Genomic DNA, 20,155 nt, shown 5'->3' with positions numbered 1-20,155 from the left:
TGGATCCAAACACAACTATACATATATTGGATAATATTATCTTACAATCTTTAGTCAATATAAAGACATGTAACTTTTTTGTCACACATTGATGTTTTATATGCTTGCTTAGAATAGAAGAGTTATAGTAAGTATAGAAAAAATATAGAATAAAGATCAAAAGTATGATAATTATTAATAATTATCAATATGAATCCCCATGAAGTAAAAAAGTTTCTCTTAAGGTGATATTAAGAATATATATGTGATCATATGATGAAATTTGGATATATTATCACTATGAATCCTTGGAACCTTGGATAAAATACTGAAAACTTTCTTATCAAGTAATCGCTTCTTTTCCAATTAGTTTAATAGGAGAGAGATAAAGTGTGCTACATGTAGTATTAGAGTAAATAACACAAGTTCAATTCCCATTAATTAGTGGCTACTTAAAATATAATATACCCTTGAACAAAGTATATTCCTACCCCTACAATTGAAATTATGCATATTGGGCATCCATAAGTACATCCTTTGTCTTGTAGGGCATTCACAGATGAAGGTATTTATTGTGGGACTGCAATACCCTTGAATAAAGTATATTCCTACCTTTAAAATTAAAATTGTACAAATTAGGCATCTATAAGTATATTTTTTATTTTATAAGGCATCCACAGACAAAGGTATCCACTGTGGAACTATGGTACAAATGAATGATTAGTTGCCTCATATAAAGTACCTAATCTACATAATAAAAGGATTAATAAATTCATTGTAGAAATGGAAGTATTCATTATAGGACTATAGTATGGGTGGATGATTAACAAAACCATTATTTAAACTAAATAGCATCATCAAGAACTTGTATAAACCAAATAGTGTATAAAAGTTATTTTTGGGAATATTTTCCTCAGCCATCGACACTTGTCAGTACCCAAAAATAAAATCCAAGTTGGTGAACTAATGCTTTTTCCCTAAACAATTTAGAAGATTAGTAGTAGGAAGAAAAAGATACACATCTGGAATAGTCATATAATTTAATGGATAATTATCAGTGTAAAAATGAATACTTCTATAAGTTTCATCACACACACGCTTAAGGACTCTAGGACTTTTAGATAACATTCTTCTCTAATATCTCTTGAATATTTACTCATAAAATTTTGATCTCTTTTAATTAAAAATAATAAACAAAAACCTTAATCAAACACGCATCCCTAGTTAGAATATGATAATCCATTGCAATATTAATCTCAAATAATAAATCAAAGTCAAAGAGATTAACATACTTTTTCTAAGCTGGTCAAACACTAAAGTATAAAGATTTTTTAATGGACCTAAATAGGAAATATAAGAACAAAAAGGAAATTTAGAATTGTGAGTGCATGGAATATGGAAAGGGAATACAGAAATGTGCATATCAATTAGCCCAAAAACCCTAGCTTATATACCGGAGCGAGTGGTCCGGATTGAAACCAATCCGACAGCTACCAAAATCCACTACGCTAATATTAGTATACGGCATCGTAACCGTACACTTGGCCCTCATATCATCCCCTCCTCTCGGAATAATGGAAGGCCGTCAGGGTTCTCTTGTAGATGGGCCGGGATCTGAAGGAACGTCAGGAGGAGGCATCGGCAGATCTGTAGACGGTATTAACTGCTCCTTATCCCTTTGTATGAAGCGTTTTAACCGCTGCACATGCACAATCTCCGGAGGATCGGCCTGCTGAACATCATGCCGAACCTCATAAACTTGCGGTCCAACTTGCCGCAACACCCAATATGGTCCTTTCCACTGCGCAAGGAGCCCCTTAGATAAACCACGTACCGTAAGATGGGGAAAACGGACTAACACCAAATCATCCACTTTGTACTCCGCAGGTGGATGATGATGGGAGTTGTAGCGCCGTTGTTGTCCCACTTGTACGCAGCCTAAGTGTTCGGCAGACTTTGCTCGGACAAGTGGAAGAATGCTTGTCAAATACTGATCCCATGACCTAGCATCAGGAGCTCGTGGCAATCGCGAAGGTAAACCCAACTCTGTTGGTAATATTGGATCATGACCATATAGAAGTTTATATGGTGAAGCACCAACAGAACTCTGCACCCCTGTGACATAGGCATACCGAAGAGACGGCAAATAACCATCCCAATCCGAATGCTGAAAGTTCACATACTTCGAAATCATCCCTTTGAATTTCCGAACGAGCCGTTCCACCAGACCGTCTGATTGTGGATGATAAGCACTCGTAAAAGTGTGGCGTATCCCCAACCGAGATGTCAAAACATGAAATACCTCAGCCATAAATGCAGGACCATTATCCAAAAGAATCCGCTCTGGACAAGAATGCTGGAACACCACTTGATTGAGGAGGAAGTATCCAACAGCAGTTGCAGAGGCACTAGCAAGAGCACCAACTTCCACCCAACGAGTCAAGTAGTCAGAAGCAATAATAACATACTCATTGCCAGCAGTCGATCGTGGAAAAGGTCCCATAAGATCAAACGCCACCAACTGAAACGGATGGGAAACTGCAATTGACTCCAACCGTCCTTCCGCAGCACAAGGGGGAGTATTACGAGCTTGGCACCAAACGCAGCTACGCACATACCGGATAATATCACGTCGCATCTCCGGCCAATAAAAAGACCTGCACAGCTTCTCGGTGACACGACGGTGTCCCATATGCCCACCTAGAACAGGAGAATCATGGTAGGCATGGAGAAACCGTGGAATAAACACCGAAGGTACCACCAATCGTAAATGATCATCAGGATCCGTCCCCACAAAATAAAGAAGGCCATCTTCAAGGCAATATTAAGAATGTAAATGCCGGAAAGGCAAGTCATCAGCAAGTGATGCAGGATTCTCAAACCCATCTCGAAGCCTTCGAATCCACGGCTCAATCTTCTGAGCCTCGCGAACCTCCTCAAGAGAAGGCAGATCTTGCTCTGCACCCTGTGGACACTGAACGTCAAGGACAGCAACCGCCGACGGCACAGAATCCTCATCTAGAAAATCCACAGATGCTGGAACAACAGGTTCGTCAGAATGATGAGAAGTGAATGAAGAAGGAAGAGGAGCTTGAGAAAGGGCATCAACATCAGCCATAGAACTCCCTAGGCAATGAACAACATCGAAATTATATATCTGAAGCTTCAAAGCCCATCGAGCCGTACGACCAATCAGGTTCTTCTGCTTCAATAATGAAGTAACAGCAGCATGGTCACCTTCAAGTAACGTCCGAGAACCATGTAGATATGCATGAAGTTTCTTGAAACCCCAGACTGCTGCTAAACACTCCTTCTCCGTCGTGGAGTAGTTCATCTCCGCTGGTTGTAATGTACGGCTTATGTATGCAATGGGATAGCGCTGACCAAGCACACTCGAGCTCTCTTGCATCAACACACCTCTAAGACCAATGTCAAAAGCATCCACACGCAAAATAAAAGGTCGAGTGTAATCAGGATATGCCAAAACCGGAGGAGTTGTCAATAACTCTTTGAGATCCACGAACGCCCGCTCACAATCCGGAGACCAGATGAAAGATGACGTTGATGACTTCAGCAACGCTTGCAATGGTGTAGTGCGATCGGAAAGATGATCCACAAAACGACCAAGATACTACACCTTACCCAAAAAGCGCTGCACATCATTTACACACTTCGGAGTAGGGAACTTTAGAACAGCCACAAGTTTGTCAGGATCAACTTGCAAACCCTCACGAGAAATACGGTACCCAAGATAAGTTGTGTCCTTGGACCCAAACACGCACTTCGACCGCTTCAGCTTTAAACCAACGTCGCGTAGCCGATCCAACACTTTACAAACATCACGAACGTGCTCCTCCCACATCCCCTCCGAGTGGATCAAGACATCATCAATGAAGTCAGCAGTCACCTCCGGCATATCGCAAAGAACCTCGTCCATCATCCGCTGGAAAGTTGCTGGAGCATTGTTCAAACCAAACGGCATCACTAAGAACTCGTACAAACCAAATGGTGTACGAAAAGCAGTCTTAGGAATATCTTCTTCGGCCATTGGTACTTGCCAATACCCAGAAGCAAGATCTAGCTTGGTGAACCAACAACTTCGCCCCAGACGATCCAAGAGATCAGCAGTGTGAGGAAGAGGATACACATCTGGGATCGTCACTTCGTTTAACGGACGATAGTCGATGCAAAAACGAATACTCCCATCAGGCTTCGTCACAAGATGAGGTTCACATGCCCAAGGACTCCGCGACTTCCGAATAACACCCTTTTCCAGCATTTCCTTGACGTTTGCTCGTAAAATTTTGATCTCCTTAGGTAACCGACGACGAACAGGAACCTTGATTGGACGAGCATCCCCGGTGGGAATTGGATGACGTGTGGCAATCTTGGCCCCAGACGATAGGTCAAATTCAAAGAGATCAGAATACTCTTTCATGAGCCGGTCAACTGCTGCAACACAAAGATCGTCGGAGGGATCGGAAAAGGGAAAAGCAGAACAAGATGGAAACACAGAAGGAAAGAGTGGGGAAACAAAAGTAATGGAAGCAGAGGTAGAAGTAGAGGGACGAAGAGGTATGGAAGTGAGAAGAATAGATGAAACATAAGGAAGTATGAGACAAGGGGGAGAAGCCTCAAAGTCACACTTGGCATGATTGCGCTACAACCAATCCATACCAAGAATGAGGTCAAAAGCTTGACTCGGCACCACCCGCAACGACTGCAACTCAAGCTCGAGATCGCCCACACGCACAACCAGGTCCACCTCATCCCGTGCACATGCATGTGTACGGCCGTTGCCATAAAGAATGAAAACTGGTTCTGCCGCACGACGCAAGTGTAGACGACAACGTGTGGCAACAGGTCAAGCAATAGAAGATAAACTCGAACCTGTATCAACCAACACGGAGAGAATAATAGGAGACTTCTTGTTATAAAAACGAGCTTGGAAAGTAAACACTGGATGAACTGGTGCCGAGTGAACCCCTTGATGATACTCCCGAAAGAAAGATGGAGGGGTCACTGATTTATTCGCGCAAGGTCCCTCCGTTACTCGCGCGACTCCTCGTTTCCCTGATGCATCTCGGTGTCCAGACATTCCACTGCAGCAGCACCCAGGGGACGTTGCTGACGCCAAGGTCTCCACCCAGGAAATGGAGGTCGCCAATCCGGAAAACAACGACAACGCCGATAAGTATGACCAACTTCATCACACGCCCAGCAGCGAACATCACGGCCACGACCACATCCTCGCGCTTGTCCTTGGACTCGAGCAGCAGCAGCATCAACCTCCATTGGAACAGGACCATCACCCATAGGAAGTGGAGCGGAAGGACATGCAGCGAGAAGTGGAAGAGGCGACGTCTCATAACGTTGTGCCAAGCGAAGAGCATCGTCAAGGGTGGCAGGAGCAAGTGCATGCACAAGTCCGACAAGATCTTGACGAAGTGCTGGCCACAACATTCCTAGCTTGATCCGCTCCGACATATTTGGCTCCGCACGAAGCAAAAGACTTCGGAAACGAACGCCAAATTGCATCACCGACTCCGATGGCCCTTGGCGAAGACAATGCAATTGTTGGAAAGCATCATCACAATCATCGGCATGTCCGAAGGTGCGTTTGAAGACGTCCGGGAGAACACTCCAATCCCCACGAGTAGCTGCGCTCAAACCATTGTACCACTGCAACGCCGTCCCTTGGAGACATGTGGGAAACTCACGCAACCGTCGAGCATCATCCCAAGAATGATATGTGGCAATCACCGTAAAGTGATCGAACCAATGGTACACATCATCCCCAGGATTCCCGCGAAAGAACTCCGGCCGAACGTGAGGACTGGCACCAAGAGCAGGAGGAGTTGTACCACGTGCCGTGAACGCCGCCATCAACTGAGTTTGGTTGTTCAATTGCAAGCACATAGCATCAAGCAATTGAACCAACTGCTGCTTTAGAGTCAAAGGAGGAGATTGTGGATCGGCCATGAAGATGAACGAAAAAGAAAGAGCAAAAGAAGAGAAATGACAAAAAAGCTGGAAAGAAATGGTAGATCTAGACAATGCAAAAAGCTAGATCGAAACCAAAATCCTGAAAGGAAAGAACAAAAGAAAGGAAATGGAAAAAACTAGATTTAGACGATGCAAAAGCTAGATCTAAACCGAAATCCCAAATCCAAGCACTCCCCAGGGATAATCAAAGGTGCCCCTCACCTCCACCAATGTGAGTGCATGGAATATGGAAAGGGAATACAGAAATGTGCATATCAATTAGCCCAAAAACCCTAGCTTATATACAGAAGCGAGTGGTCCGGATTGAAACCAATCCGATGGCTACCAAAATCCACTACACTAATATTAGTATACGGCATTGTAACCGTACACTTGGCCCTCACAGAATAATATTTTCTTATATAATATTTAAAAATAACTTATGGATTGCTACTCGATCCTCAGCTTCTAGCTTACTTCCAAGAGTCTGATCTTCGAGAAGAACCTAAGCCTCATTACCATCAATGCCTTACTACATTTTAATTGCCCAAGGGATATATATGGGCATTAAATGAATCACAATGACATGTGCATATCACATAAATATTTACAAATGAATAAAGAAGATGCTCAACTTTGGATTGCCATGATTTATAGTATACATATTAAATCAGTAAGATCATAAAATTTCAAAATCAACTTCTAGAGATTTCTAGTTATCATACTTGAATTAGTGTTGAAAATGAGATTTTGATCTTTTGGATTTAAAGAGCTAACTAATAAATTCTTGAGACCAATGAAAAAGACTTCTTAACATGTAATCACTTGAGAAAAGTTTTATTATAATAATAATATATGAAAGCTTTATCTAACGCAAGTCGCGCAGCTTGCTGGCAGACTTGCTCAATCGCTCTCTGTTCCTCGAAGCAAACAGTAGCATTCTTAGAGTATGGCATTTAGATTAGGTACAATATTTCTTTTCTAAAGGTGGAAAAATTATCCATGTAAAAATATCAAAACAATAAGGGCAAGAAATTAAACTTGGATGATCTATGAGAGAAACAAGGCATTATTAAGTCTTAAAATTTATTTACTTTTTTCTAAAATATTTGAGTAAATTTTAAACCTATCAAGGCTCTCTCTCTCTCTCTCTGTATAGAATAAAGTGATAAACATTTCCACAAAATTTTCAAGGTTAATATGATCTAATTTTTAATTTCTATTATATTAATATCTAACTGTTTAAATAGTGACCAGGCTTTGGCTTCTTAGACTTCCTCGTTTAGCCACATTCCTGCAAATCGATGCTTCAAGACTGGGTGCATCATTTGGGATGTATCTAGTCTTCCTACGTGCAGCTCCTCAGTAGAGGGAAGCTTTCGCTCTCTCACACGTACGACCTTATCTTCGCGTGGAAATTAGAATTCATGGAATCTATATTTCTTGATACTCACACTCTATGATTTACAAATAGTTCCATGGCAAGTATGTGAAGCAAAGCCCCTAAAGAGTGTGCCGGGCCAAAAAAATTTTAAAAATATCTGGCGCTCTAGGTCGCGTTTGATGGCTATGGCGGACCACCGCCTTACGTCTTCGCTGCTGGCCTTGCCGCTCTTCTTCCTCGTCGCTGTGGTGATCGCGGATCCAGGTACGTAAAGATTGGATCGCTTTACAGCACTCAAAGATTTTTTGGATCCAGATGCTAAGACCTGCGCGGACGCGGAGAAAGTTTCGGTGGAGCTCTACACCGAATCGCTGTGCCCCTTCTGCGCGAATTTCGTCGTCAATTACCTCAGCAAGTTCTTTACAAATGGCCTCATTGAGATTGTCGACCTGAAGATCATCCCCTATGGAAATGCGAGGATGGATTCCAGTGGTCACATCACTTGCCAGGTTCTTATCATTGATTTATCTGGTCAAATTATTCTTCGTTTTGATCTTCGCAGCACGGACCCGACGAGTGCAAGCTCAACATAATCCAGTCATGCGCTATCCACCTCTGGCCAAAAGTGGTGAGCATCAATTACGTCTTGCTATTAATCGAAAAAACCAATGTGTTCTTGCGAAGGATGCGTGGTTCCCATTTATCTATTGTCTCGAATCTCTTCCCAGGGCCATAGCTGCCGAGGCTTGGAAGAGTTGTAATTCCTCCATCGCCAACATCACACTCGTGGAGGAATGCTACAAAGGACCTACCGGTTTACTGGTTCGAGTTCTTCTTCCAGTTTCTTTGCTGTTTTTTTGTCTTTCTCATTTTTTCCCAACTTTGTGATCCTCGCAGCTCGAAAAAGGCTATGCCAAGATCACTGGCGAGCTTGATCCTCCGCACAGATATGTTCCATGGGTGGTCGTGAATGGAAACCCGTTATATGAGGTACGAAGAGCTCCTGTTCTTAGTTTAAGCTTCCAAGTTTCTTCCTTTGCTCTTGTTTTTTGGTGTGTCCCTCTTTTGGGTAAGAACTCCACCGTTTGGCCCTTTGTTTGGAGATTCTCAACTTGGTCATAATTTTGCTTGATCTTTCTCTTGTCTCACCACAGGGAACTTGCATTATATTTTACTCCTGTGTGTCATCGTTTGTGCTGTCACATATCTCCGCGAGCAAAAAAAAGCCCCGATTCCCTTCCATAGTGATCCAAACGTTTCTCGTGTATAAAGACTGTTTGTTCCCCTTGGTTTCTCGCTCCTGTTTGATCTGGCATCTCTTCGAATTGAGCAGTGCTTCTCGCTATATCATTACTTCCGGGCTTCCACAGAAAACCATTTAGATTACACTAGAACTCTCTAGACGGTCTTAAACTTAACCGGCATCATTTCTTTCCTCCAGGACTACGGAGACATAGAGAAATACGTTTGCGACGCTTACAAGGGTGACCACAAGCCACAGCTTTGCAAGTCCTTTGAGAGACGGTCACGATTGGGGCTTATGACGAGCATCAAGGACAAAGCTTGCATGGCGTAGCTTTGAAAAAAATCCGAGAGAGAACCATATAAAAATGTAAATACTACACTATTATGGGTGTAAATACTATAGAAAAAGGGATAGAGAGAGGCATAGTATTGAAAAAAAACTGCTACGCGTTGCATGAAGCAACAGTTGATTTACTTAATGGTAGTTTTATTATTACTTATTAATCCAATTGATCAAATGAAGTTTATAATTATAAGCATGTTTGTAATTTATAATCACAAGATTAATCTTATTGCATATTAATAAACAACATTTGGTTTGTTAAGAATTCTTAGAAGAAGTAATTGATATGAAACCCTATTAAATGAGTATTTGTGGGCATAAATTTTTTTCTTCAATTATCATATGTTAGAATAAAATTGGGTAAGAGTTCTAAATTTACATTTGACTAATGTAATAATCAATCATGTAATTATATATCTTTAAGTAACTAAACAACTTCTTTATAATACAACTCTACTCTTTTATACTTTAAGAGTGTTGGAGTGTTTATTTATTATAAAATATATGTTTATAAATTTTAAATACAAAATCAGTTTAAATGAATAATAATTGTAATTCTAGCTGATTAGGGCTTGAAGGATGTTGTGGGAGGCGGATGCCAAAATGCTGGGTCGGGTGGTTGGCACGCTTAATCGGAAGTGGAGAGAGTCAGAAAGGCTGTGGCAGGAGCTGGAGGGGCTCATGAAGAAGATGCACAGGGACAAAGATATGAGCGAGGGTTTGTTAACAATTCCGCCTTGTAAGCTCGACTCAGGCACCTTTTCTCTCAAGTATGGCCTCGTTAAAATCCATCGTGACCAGATGCCACACTACGACCAATTCCGGCTCCGCGAGATGGAGCTCCCAGCCGTCAACGCTGTGCATCTCCTTGCGAGCATTGCCGTTGGGAAAGCAGTCCGAGCTCTCGAAGATCCTCGGGATCATGGTCGAGGCATCCAAAAGCTTCTGCTGACTACATTCCGCGATTTCACCTCGCCATTGCCTGAACATGCCCCCGTGAGGAACAAGGACGAAGAGGCTTTAGAAGAATTCCTGGAAGGGGATGGAGAGGGTGAGTTTTTCTTTCTTTCCTATTAGCTGCTACTTATCCTTGATCATGCTTTCAGTCCGGCGAATGCTCCGTTCTATTCTATCCAAAAGAGTCAGGAGAGTTGTAAGGTAAACATCGTCACTAAAACGTACTCGTAGATCTGATATGCCATTGCGCAGCTCCGAAGGCTTTCTTCTGGGTGATGCCGAAGAAGAGATTCTAAATCTTGCTGAAGAGGATGAAGATGTAGAAGACCCGACTAGGACGAAAACCCTGGATTCTGACATGCAGCACAGGCACTCCGATATGTTCGTCAAAGTTTACAGCAAGGGACGTCGCAAGGAACTGCGGGTGGCGGTTAGCTTCAAGACCAGCGCAAAGTGAGTATAGATCGAAGTTCTTTTACATGAAAACATTTGCTTGCAGTAGCGAGAATCTCTATCAGCCGGCCGCGTTTGTGATAAAAAGCCTCGCTCGGGCACCATCCAAGGAGCATTGGCCTCCTGTTTGCATCCAGGTGTGGGACAAGCTGAGATGGTACTATGGCTACATCGAAATCCAGGAGTTTGTTCGAGTGGAAGACGAGGAGCTAGTCGAAGAAAGCTTGGCTTGTAAGTGAACAGCAGATTTCGTCTCCTATAGCTCACCTTTTGACGCGATCCATTCTGTGCTTTGCAGGTTTTCCTCTAAAGAAAAAGGAAGAGCTCGTCACAGGGACTGTTCGACCATCCCAGAGAATGGTCCAGAAGAGATTTGCCGAATGGAAGACGGAGCTTCATGGACAAGAGATGAAGATCCCAGACGGGAGATATCCCGTGGGCGAGCTTTTCATCCATCCTGGGGTGTGGCTTATGTCAAGTTTCGATTTGATTTGATTCGTTTTATTTTTTCTTTTTCTGCTTTTTCAGGGGGAAACCTTGCCAGATTTTAGTGTAGCGAAAAAGCTGTCGGAGGGCTTGCACCTGTTTTACGAGGGGATGCTCAAAACTTTGGTAGGTCGGGAGGTGACGAAATGGACTCCTCGCGATGTAAGTTTTTTTTTATTTTTGTGAATTTTGTTTTGTACCTTGGATTTTGATTTTCTGTTTTGTCATTTTCAGGTTTACAGTGCATACTATAGGAGAGGGGAGACGGCTAAGCTGGCGAGAAAGATCGGCATTCCAGAGGATCAGTGGGAGTATGTACCAGGGCTTATGCAAGAGTTGAAACAAGACGTCGAAAATATTATAGCCACAACATCGTCTGGAATAACTCAAGCTCAAGATTTGGGAATGTGATACTTATTGATTGTTTGAGAAAGAAGTTCTTCTTTTGCTCACGGTTTTGTCTTCTTCGGGAAGGTTGTGGCATTGGTCATGATTTTGCTTACTCTTTTCCTTTTCCATCCAGGACACCATGTTGAAGACTCACACTTTTACATACTTGTGTAGATCTTATTGCGTGGATCCTAAGATCCTGGAGCTTCTTATAGCTTTAATGCCGCAAGCATACTAGAGAGAGAACTCTTCTTCCTGTCATTTGCTGGGTATGTGCAATGAGCTATGCCATTTTTGTCATTTGCTGCTTCCTGCAAAAGTGGTTAGTTAATTAGCAAAGAGAAGACACAATAGTGTACCTCTGAAATTTAATAGACTTCTAGAGCTTCAACATCTCCTTGTTTCTGCCCCATGTTTGAGCACTTTTTTTGGCATGGTTTTTTGGCATTTGGCGTAGGGCACCTGCATGTGCCCTAAAAAACCATTTGGTGGCTAAATCTTCATGAATGTTTTATGAATTTAAATTGCATTTTTATTTGTAACCCTTTTTTTTATATTTGAACCCTAATGAATTATATTTTAAATTCTTTGTTTTAGTTGCTTACAATTCATTATGTTTTTTTGCAAATTCACACTCTTGTGAACAGAAGTTAAAAACTATCTATACATGTAAAAAAAGATAAATGCAATATAAGATTGGATCCAAGACAAACAATCTCTCTGCACAACGCTTGCCATTCTCTGCATTCAAATGCCTCTGCAAGAGCTTTAATCTATTGATACCTTACCTCTTAGGTCTAGCCCAATTAGATTAGTTCTCTAGATACTTAACTCTAAGTATTTAATACTTTTAATTGATTAAAAAAATGTAATTTTCTTCATTTTTTATTTGAATTCAAATATATTATCTCTCAGTCACACTTTAGTTACTTATAACATTGTGGTGAAGTTAATTATTTTATATTAAATAACCAAGTAAAACAGTTTAGCCCACCTCCCACAAAGCTTTAATGACTTGCTATATGGAGCAATTTAATTATTTTTGAATGACTTAATCATCTAAATATAAAATAATATGTGAGTGTTTGGAATATAGAAAGGGAATACAAAAATGTGCATATCAATTAGCCCAAAAACCCTAACTTATGTACAGGAGTGAGTGGTTCGGATTAAAACTAATCCGATGGCTACCAAAATCCCACTACGCTAATATTAGTATACAGCATCATAATATTTATATCAAACAAACTTCCAAGTGCTAATGAGGGCCATTGGCTAGCTATAGCCATTATGAAATGAGTGCTAATTATGGCTATGGCTACAGGAAAGCAATATTAGCCATGACCAAGCAAGTCTTGCCAAGGTTGATAAATTAATGCTGGTCTGAGAAAGAAAATAGAAGGGCCTAGTAAAACCTAATGAAAACATTGACAAGTAGAACTTTCCATCTTCTATTCTATACAGAAAAATAACTATTCCTATTTACGAAAATCATTAGGGCTTTGGAGCTGGACGAGAAGACGCGCAGGAGGAGGATAAGACTCAGGATTTGTTCGACACTCCGCCTTGTCAGCTCGACGGACAACTTCCCATGGCCTCATCGTAATCCATCACGGAGACCGGATCATGCCACACTACGACCAGTTCCGGCTCCCTGAGATGAGCTGTTAATACAGCATATCTCCTCACAAGCATTGCCGTTGGCAAAGCACTCCGAGCTGGAAATCCTGGTGGCGACGATAAACGGCAGGGCATGATCCAAGAGCTTCTGCTGACTACATTCCGGGAGTTCACGCCCAAACTTAGGTTTTCTCTCTTTTGTTGGCTGCTAGTTATCACTTGATGCTTTCAGTCCGGCGAATGAGCAAGACAGATGCAAGGTACGAACCGTTACTAAAACGTATATTATAGATCTGATGCCATTGTGCAGCTCCGAGTTTGTCATGGGCTATGCCAAAGAGACTCTAGAGCTTTTTGCAGAAGACGGTGAAGATGTAGGAGACCCGACTAGCCTGCAGCCCATGCACTCCAATGTGTTCGTCAAAGTTTACAGGGGCCTCCGCGAGGAACTGCGGGTGGCGGTGGACTTCAAGAAAAACGCCAGCGGAAGGTCTGTAAGAAGCCAAATAGCTCGAAGTTCTTGGCATGAAACATTTGCAAGCTTGCAGTAGCGAGAATCTCTATCAGCTGGCTGCTGTTGTGATTAACAACCTGGCTTGGGCACGAATGGAGCAGTGGCGTCCGGTTTGCATCCAGGTGTGGGGCATGGTACTACGGGTATGTTGAAATCCACGAGTTTGTTCAAGTGGAAAACGAGGAGCTAGTTGAGGAGAGTTTGGCTTGTAAGTGCTGAACAGAATATTCAGTTTCTAACTCAATCCCCTGCAGGTTTTCCTCTGACGAAGAGAGAAGCTCTTCCTTTGACCGTCCCTGGGAGTGTGCCACCATGTCGGAGAATGATCCGAAGAGATTTGCGGAATGGAGGGCGAATCTTCATTGTCAACAGATTAAGATCCCAGATGGAAGGTATCCAGTGCGCAGGCTTTTCATCCATCCATGGGTATGTTATGTCCGTTTTCATTGTTTTTCTTAGTTCTTTTTTTTCGCATGGTTTTTAGGGGCTCAGAATGCCAGGTTTTCGTTCAGACCAAAAACTTCATAAAAGCTCGCATCTGTTTTACGAGGGGATGCTGAAAACCTTGATGGGTCGGGAGGTGACCAAGTGGACTCCTCGCGATGTAAAAAATTTTGTTTGTTGCTTTTTTATTTTTTGAATTTTTTGGTCAGGTTTACAATGCGCATTATAGGAGAGGGAGACGGTTCAGTTGGCGAGAAAGATCTATATTCCAGAGGATCAATGGGAGTATGTATCAGGGCTCATGCAAGAGTTGAAGAAACAAGAACTGGAAAATAATATAGCCACAGCATGAAATAAATGAAGCTCAAGATTCTGAATGAAGCTTGTGATTATATAGTAGCAATTATTTATTTAAATTTGAAAGAGAAGTTTTTCTGTTCTTTGGTGTGTTATTTTATCTTCTTTTTTGGGAGAGTTTGGTCTTTCCTTTGGATTCTCACCTTGGTCATGATTTGCTTGATCTTTCCCTTGTCTCATGAGCCATGCACTGTTGCTACTTCACAGTGTTAACTGTTGCATTGATCAATATATTTTACTCCTCGAGCCTACTGCTTGTCCTCGTTTGTGCTCTCCGAGCAAAACAAAGCCTCGATTCCTCTCCATCGCGATCGAATGTAGCTACTGTTTTTTCTACTTGGTTTCTCGCTCCTGTTTGATCTGGCATCTCTTGCAATTGAGCAGTGCTTCTCGCTATAGCATTACTTCCGGCCTTCCAGAAAACCCTCTAGGATTCTTAGACTAGAACTTTATAGACGATCTTAAACTTAAATAGTGATTTTTCTTTCTTTCAGGACTACGTAGAGAAATACCTTTGCGCCGACCACTACAAGGGTGACAACCAGGGCTCCACAGCTTTGCAAATCCATTGACAGACGGTCACGATTGGGGCTTATGACGAGCATCAAGGACAAAGCTTGCATTGCATAGTCTAGCTCGAAAAAATCCAGGAAAAAAAGGGACAGAGAGAAAAGAAACCATATAAAAATGTAAATACAGCTTGACTATAGAGAAAACACTATTGAGGCTATACAGTCCATGGTTTGGAATATCCCGGGGCTTGGAGTTTGCGTTCCATCCACACTCCAGGAACTAAAGAATGTGGTCATTCATAGCTGGCAAAAAGATTTTCTCATAGATGGGCAATATGAATTTGCCATCGACGATGTCGAGAGCTTTGGAAATATTTTAACATGTAGCGATGGGATGCCGGAATATCCAGTCTCGTACAGACGCTTTATGGGCTAGCCGTACGTGGGATGGAGAATGGGTGTCATCCCGCCACGTGGAAGGCGCGAAGGGATCGGCCGGCAGGGATTGCGCGGGGGTTTTAAAACGGGTCCAAGGAATTGGGGCATTTTTAAATTCTGGGGATAGAAAGAAAGAAGAGCTCGAGAGCTAGGTATGAGCGGGATCGCCAAGAGAAGGCGCTCGTCTCGCTACGATCACGAGGAGCCAAAATCGGTCCTCGATCTTGGGAACTGCATTTCGCCGCCTCAGCATCATCTCATCCCGGCGGCGCCTCCGCCATCGCAGCAGCAAATCTTTCGGCAGAAGAAGCTCAAGCACGGCGGTACTGCCAGCGGCTCGGACGAGGAGTTCGAGGATGTGTTTGCGCCACTCGATCTCACAGGTGATCTAGAGGCATCGCTCCAGCCTTCTTCCTCCTCCTCGCTCCACAGGTCGTCGTCGTCGGGGATGGATTACTCCATCTGGCAGCCCGAGGTGTTGCTATCCACGGCCTCGGACGACGAATTCGAGATGCGGCTCTTGGATCCCGGCCAGAATCACATCCAGCAGCAGCAAAATATCGGCCTGGACGAAGATTGGCAGAACCACTCCGCGACACACGCCTCGGCTCCATCGTCATACAACTCCTCCGACGATACCAAGTTCTTGGAGATGATGTGTAGCAACGACGTCTTCAATCCCGTGCAGCGCGAGGACGTGCTGCAGGACAAGATCGAGCTCAAGGAATCGATATCGGCGCTGGAGAGCGATGGTGCGGTGGGCCTGGAATTCTGGCGAGGGTTACAGCACCAGCAAGAGCAGCAAGAACAGCAAGAACAGCAGCAACAACGCCATGCCCAAGATCAATCGCTCTTCGAACAAGAACAACAGCAGGGATCGCGAGTACAGCCGGCAGCTGCTCAAGATCATCACGAATCGGGCGATGCGAATGTGGGAATCCGGCTGATCCAGCTTCTCCTCGCCTGCGCCGAGGCAGTGGCGTGCCGCGACGTCAACCAAGCCGCCACCCTTCTCAGCCAGCTCCAGCAAATGGCATCGCCGCGCGGCGACTCCATGCAGCGCGTCACGTCGTGCTTCGTCGAGGGCCTTACCGCGCGGCTGGCGGGGCTCCAGAGCATCAGCCTCAGCGGCGCCGCCTACAAGCCAGCAGTGGCACCGCCGGCGGCACGACGCAGCCAGATCCCCGAGGCGTTGCGCGACGAGGGATTCAACCTCGTCTACGAGTTCTGCCCCTACTTCTCCTTCGGCCACTTCGCCGCCAACGCCGCCATCCTCGACGCCTTCGAGGGAGAATCGAGGGTCCACATCGTGGATCTCGGGATGAGCAGTGCGCTGCAGTGGCCGGCACTGCTCCAGGGGCTGGCATCGCGCCCCGGTGGGCCGCCCGAGTCGATCCGGATCACGGGCGTGAGCTGCGATCGCAGCGACAAGCTCTTCCTGGCGGGCGAGGAGCTCTCGCGCCTGGCCGAGAGCCTGGAGCTCCAATTCGAGTTCCGGGCCGTGACCCAAGCCGTGGAGAGCCTCCAGCGGGGGATGCTCGAGGTCCGCGACGGCGAGGCCATGGCGATCAACAGCGCGTTCCAGCTCCACTGCGTCGTCAAGGAGAGCCGGCGATCGCTCAAGTCGGTGCTGCAATCCATCCACGAGCTGAGCCCCAAGATCCTGACGCTGGTGGAGCAGGACGCCTGCCACAACGGCCCCTTCTTCCTGGGGCGATTCATCGAGGCGCTCCACTACTACTCGGCGATCTTCGACGCGGTGGACGCGATCCTGCCCAGCGACAGCGAGGAGCGGCTCAAGATCGAGCAGTACCACTACGCGGAGGAGATCAAGAACATCGTGGCGTGCGAGGGGCCGGACCGGGTGGAGCGCCACGAGCGGGCGGACCAGTGGCGGCGGAGGATGAGCCGCGCGGGGTTCCAGCCCAAGCCACTCAAGTTCTTGGGCGAGGTCAAGACGTGGCTGGGCATGTACTATCCATCCGAGGGCTACACGCTGGTGGAGGAGAAGGGCTGCATTGTTCTTGGCTGGAAGGGCAAGCCCATCGTCGCGGCTTCCACCTGGAGGTGTTGATCGATCCAATCCCAATGATCGATTTTTTGGTGGTATTTTGATTCGTGTGCATATTCTTTGGAATAATCTCTTGCCCTAATAGTATATTCTTCTGGAATAATCAGCCACGGTATATGCTTTCGGAAGTACCTCTGCTCATTCCGTACTATCATTTTTCATTCGAAGCTACGTTGTTACATTTCATCAGCCTTCTTTCGATCCAAAAAAACTGCTCGCCAAATCACCTTCGAAAGAAGCAAAAAGCAAAGAATTCTCTCGCTCGCTCTCTCGAGAGGGAAGGGGGGTCAATCAATCAATCAATCAATCACGCAAGCAAGCAAGCAAATTATTTTCCCAGCACGAGCAAAGGAAAAAAACCAAACCATTCTATATATCAAGGCCGGAGCCTCCTCTTGCTCGAAGAAGAAGACGAAGAAGATGATCCTCCACCATAGTAGAGCTGATACCACTTGACAAACTTCTTGAGCCCCGTTTGCAAATCCGTGGTGGGATTGTAGCCCAGCTCCACCCTCGCCAGCGTCACGTTTGCGTGGGTGAAAGGCACGTCCCCGTTGCGCGGCATCCTCACCACATTCCTCTTGGCCTTCACCTTGAGATGCTTCTCCAGAATCGCCACCAAGGTCGGCACCGTCACGGGCGAAGTGTTCCCGAGGTTGTACACCCGGAGCTGCGCCGGCCCCCGCTTCTTCCCCCCAGTCCCTGTGCTCGGAGTCGCCGTGTCCAGCGCTCCAAAGCAGCCCTTCACGATATCGTCGATGTAAGTGAAGTCGCGAGCTAGATCCACTTGGTTCGGCCCCTGGTAGATGTTCACTGGCTTCCCTTGCAGGATCGCCTTGGTGAAGAAGAAGTAAGCCATGTCCGGCCGCCCCCAAGGCCCGTAGACCGTGAAGAACCGCAAGCCCGTGATGGAGAGTCCGTAGATGTGGTTGTAAGTGTGAGCGATCTCCTCGCCGGCCTTCTTGGTCGCCGCGTACAAGCTCGCCGGCTGGTCGGTTCGATCGATCTCCGAGAAGGGGACCTTGGAGTTGAGGCCGTAGACGGAGCTGGACGAGGCCCAGACGATCGCCGGTTGCGGGCTCGCCTCCTTGCAAGCCTCCAGGAGGTTGACGAAGCCGGCGATGTTGCTGTGGACGTAAGAGCCCGGGTTCTCCATCGCGTATCTCACCCCGGCCTGCGCCGCCAGGTGCATGACGTGCGTGAAAGTGATCACGTCGAAGAGCTTGCGCAGCAGCGCGATGTTGTTGATGTCGCCCTCGACGACGAACACCCCCTGCTTCTCCAGGAGCCCCTGCCGCGCGCGCTTGAGGAACGGATCGTAGTAGCTGTTGAAGTTGTCCAGGCCGATCACTCCGTCACCCCGCTTCTTGAGAGCCAGGGAGACGTGAGTCCCAACGAATCCGGCGGCGCCAGTGACGAGCACGACCAGGCCGTTCTCTCGCTTGGCGTGCGCCGAGTGGCGGACGTGCTTCTCCCACACGGATCCCCCCCAGCTCACCACGTCGTTCTTCGCCTCCCGCAAGCTCAAGCTCTGCTCGAAGCTGTTGTGGACGCCGGGGGACGTCGCGTAGAAGAAGACCGCCACCACGAGCAAAGCTAGCAGCGCGACGCACCAGAAGACGATCTTCCCCGGGCCGAACGACTGCCACCGGCTTGCAACTCTGCCGAAGTAGTTGCTCCTCTCCATCTTCACTTTGCCTGGCGTGGACGGGAAGGAGCAGTCGTGCACGGCCGAGGGAGGCATGGCGGTGGCGGCCTTGCAGAAGCGGCTGGCTCGCCCGGGACTTTGCTGCTTGAGGAGGAGGTTGCAGTAAGTGCAATTCCCTGGACCCTGTGTCTCTCCCTGTTTTGGAGCACGAAGCAAAGTGTAAGAGAAATCCATCGCAAAAATCTCTATGCCTCTCTTCTCGCAATCTACACTTCATCACGAAAACCTCTACTTCTTGTCTCTTTCTCACACCTCACCAAAAACTCTAAGCCTCTCTTCTTCTCTCTTTATCGCAATCTACATCTCTATCTCCTTCCTCGCTATGCATCACTTCTATCTCCCTGGTTGTGAAGCTACCGTCTTTCTCTCCTTTCTTGCTGCGATCTAGCTCTCCTTTCTCATCAGGCAATCTTTTCTCTCATCTCTCGCAAGAACAACTCTCGAGCTCGATCTAGCTACGCGCTTACCGTGCTGTAGAGAGGAAGACGCATTGTTTTGTGGCTATGACGCGGAGAAGAGAGACGCCACGCCTTGCTGGGATGTGGAGCGAAGGAGCAGCATCATCGCCTCGTCCCGGCGCGAGCAGCCAGATCTGGAGCTGGAGAGCACCCAAAGGCGAGCGCTTTCAGGGATTCACTGCCGCATGCCCGAATTCGCGTCCCCAAACCCTCGCCCTGGGCGATTTGGATGAAAGACTCACCGGTGGGCGCGCAGATCTGGCCGCGCGATCTCTGCATTCACGGTCACGGATGCGACTGGCGCGTCCCACGATCCACAGCTGCGTCGATGGATTGATCGATTGCCTCCTAGAAAATTAAAAAAACAAAGAAAAGATGCCCTAAAACCAGATAAAATAGCTTTAGCGTCCAAATGAATAAATGTGAGGTGCGTCAAACCTGATCTTCTTGTAGAACGGTAATGTATTCACGGGCTTTGGAATCCAGCACCCAAATTGAATGGAAAGCCCTGGCCCTCTGCATTCTTTTCCCTAACATCATGATATCTTTATCAGGATTTATCACGTGTAGAATTTCCATATGCATGCTCGGGAATAATCTCCGGCTCAAATGAAGCGGGAGCGTTGAGGTTTTACGGCAGACGCCTTTCAGCGCCAGGCGCCATGGCTTTGTGTGGATCAGTCAATGCTTGGCTCCCTCACAGCTTTGGGCTGATAATCTGGGGAATGCAGGTTGATTACTGCAGGAAATCATGAAGATCTGGGATGGAGCGTGGATTTGCGATGTTAGATCTATGCTTGCCAGGGCGTGC

General features: G+C 46.0%; 3 protein-coding genes across 3 annotated transcripts; 2 read left to right on the top strand and 1 right to left on the bottom strand.

Annotated features, from left to right (window-relative positions):
* The first annotated feature begins 7,462 nt into the window (after positions 1-7,462).
* On the top strand, positions 7,463-9,111 carry LOC9652875 (gamma-interferon-inducible lysosomal thiol reductase). The gene is made up of 6 exons (XM_002993180.2): positions 7,463-7,612; positions 7,664-7,857; positions 7,911-7,976; positions 8,033-8,170; positions 8,246-8,338; positions 8,790-9,111. The coding sequence occupies exons 1-6, from the start codon at positions 7,528-7,530 to the stop codon at positions 8,922-8,924; spliced, it is 711 nt and encodes a 236-aa protein (XP_002993226.1). The 5' UTR covers positions 7,463-7,527; the 3' UTR covers positions 8,925-9,111.
* A 6,084-nt stretch (positions 9,112-15,195) lies between these two features.
* On the top strand, positions 15,196-17,265 carry LOC9652856 (scarecrow-like transcription factor PAT1). The gene has a single exon (XM_002993177.2). The coding sequence runs from the start codon at positions 15,262-15,264 to the stop codon at positions 17,179-17,181; it is 1,920 nt and encodes a 639-aa protein (XP_002993223.2). The 5' UTR covers positions 15,196-15,261; the 3' UTR covers positions 17,182-17,265.
* Positions 17,266-17,528: 263 nt separating this feature from the next.
* LOC9652872 (UDP-glucuronate 4-epimerase 3) lies at positions 17,529-19,720 on the bottom strand. Its single transcript, XM_002993160.2, has 3 exons — positions 19,587-19,720; positions 19,354-19,484; positions 17,529-19,021 (listed from the first exon to the last, which is right to left on the bottom strand). Exons 2-3 carry the CDS (start codon positions 19,375-19,377, stop codon positions 17,555-17,557), a joined length of 1,491 nt encoding a protein of 496 aa, XP_002993206.2. The 5' UTR covers positions 19,378-19,484; positions 19,587-19,720; the 3' UTR covers positions 17,529-17,554.
* Between the last annotated feature and the right edge of the window lie 435 nt (positions 19,721-20,155).

This window comes from Selaginella moellendorffii, unplaced genomic scaffold (assembly GCF_000143415.4).
Source record: "Selaginella moellendorffii unplaced genomic scaffold, v1.0 SELMOscaffold_150, whole genome shotgun sequence".
NCBI classification, from domain to species: domain Eukaryota; kingdom Viridiplantae; phylum Streptophyta; class Lycopodiopsida; order Selaginellales; family Selaginellaceae; genus Selaginella; species Selaginella moellendorffii.
The sequence above is the reverse complement of the archived record's forward strand: the minus strand, read 5'-3'. Positions and strand labels throughout refer to the sequence as shown.

Excerpts from the sequence above, each read along its gene's own strand:
- LOC9652872 (XM_002993160.2), bottom strand. The coding sequence starts at position 19,377 with ATGCGTCTTCCTCTCTACAGCACG. Across the intron at positions 19,022-19,353 it reads GTCTTCCTCTCTACAGCACG|GGAGAGACACAGGGTCCAGG; the intron begins GTAAGCGCGTAG and ends GCTCCAAAACAG.
- LOC9652875 (XM_002993180.2), top strand. The coding sequence starts at position 7,528 with ATGGCTATGGCGGACCACCGCCTTACGTCTTCGCTGCTGGCCTTGCCG. Across the intron at positions 7,858-7,910 it reads GTGGTCACATCACTTGCCAG|CACGGACCCGACGAGTGCAA; the intron begins GTTCTTATCATT and ends TGATCTTCGCAG. Across the intron at positions 8,171-8,245 it reads AAGGACCTACCGGTTTACTG|CTCGAAAAAGGCTATGCCAA; the intron begins GTTCGAGTTCTT and ends TGATCCTCGCAG.
- LOC9652856 (XM_002993177.2), top strand. The coding sequence starts at position 15,262 with ATGAGCGGGATCGCCAAGAGAAGGCGCTCGTCTCGCTACGATCACGAG.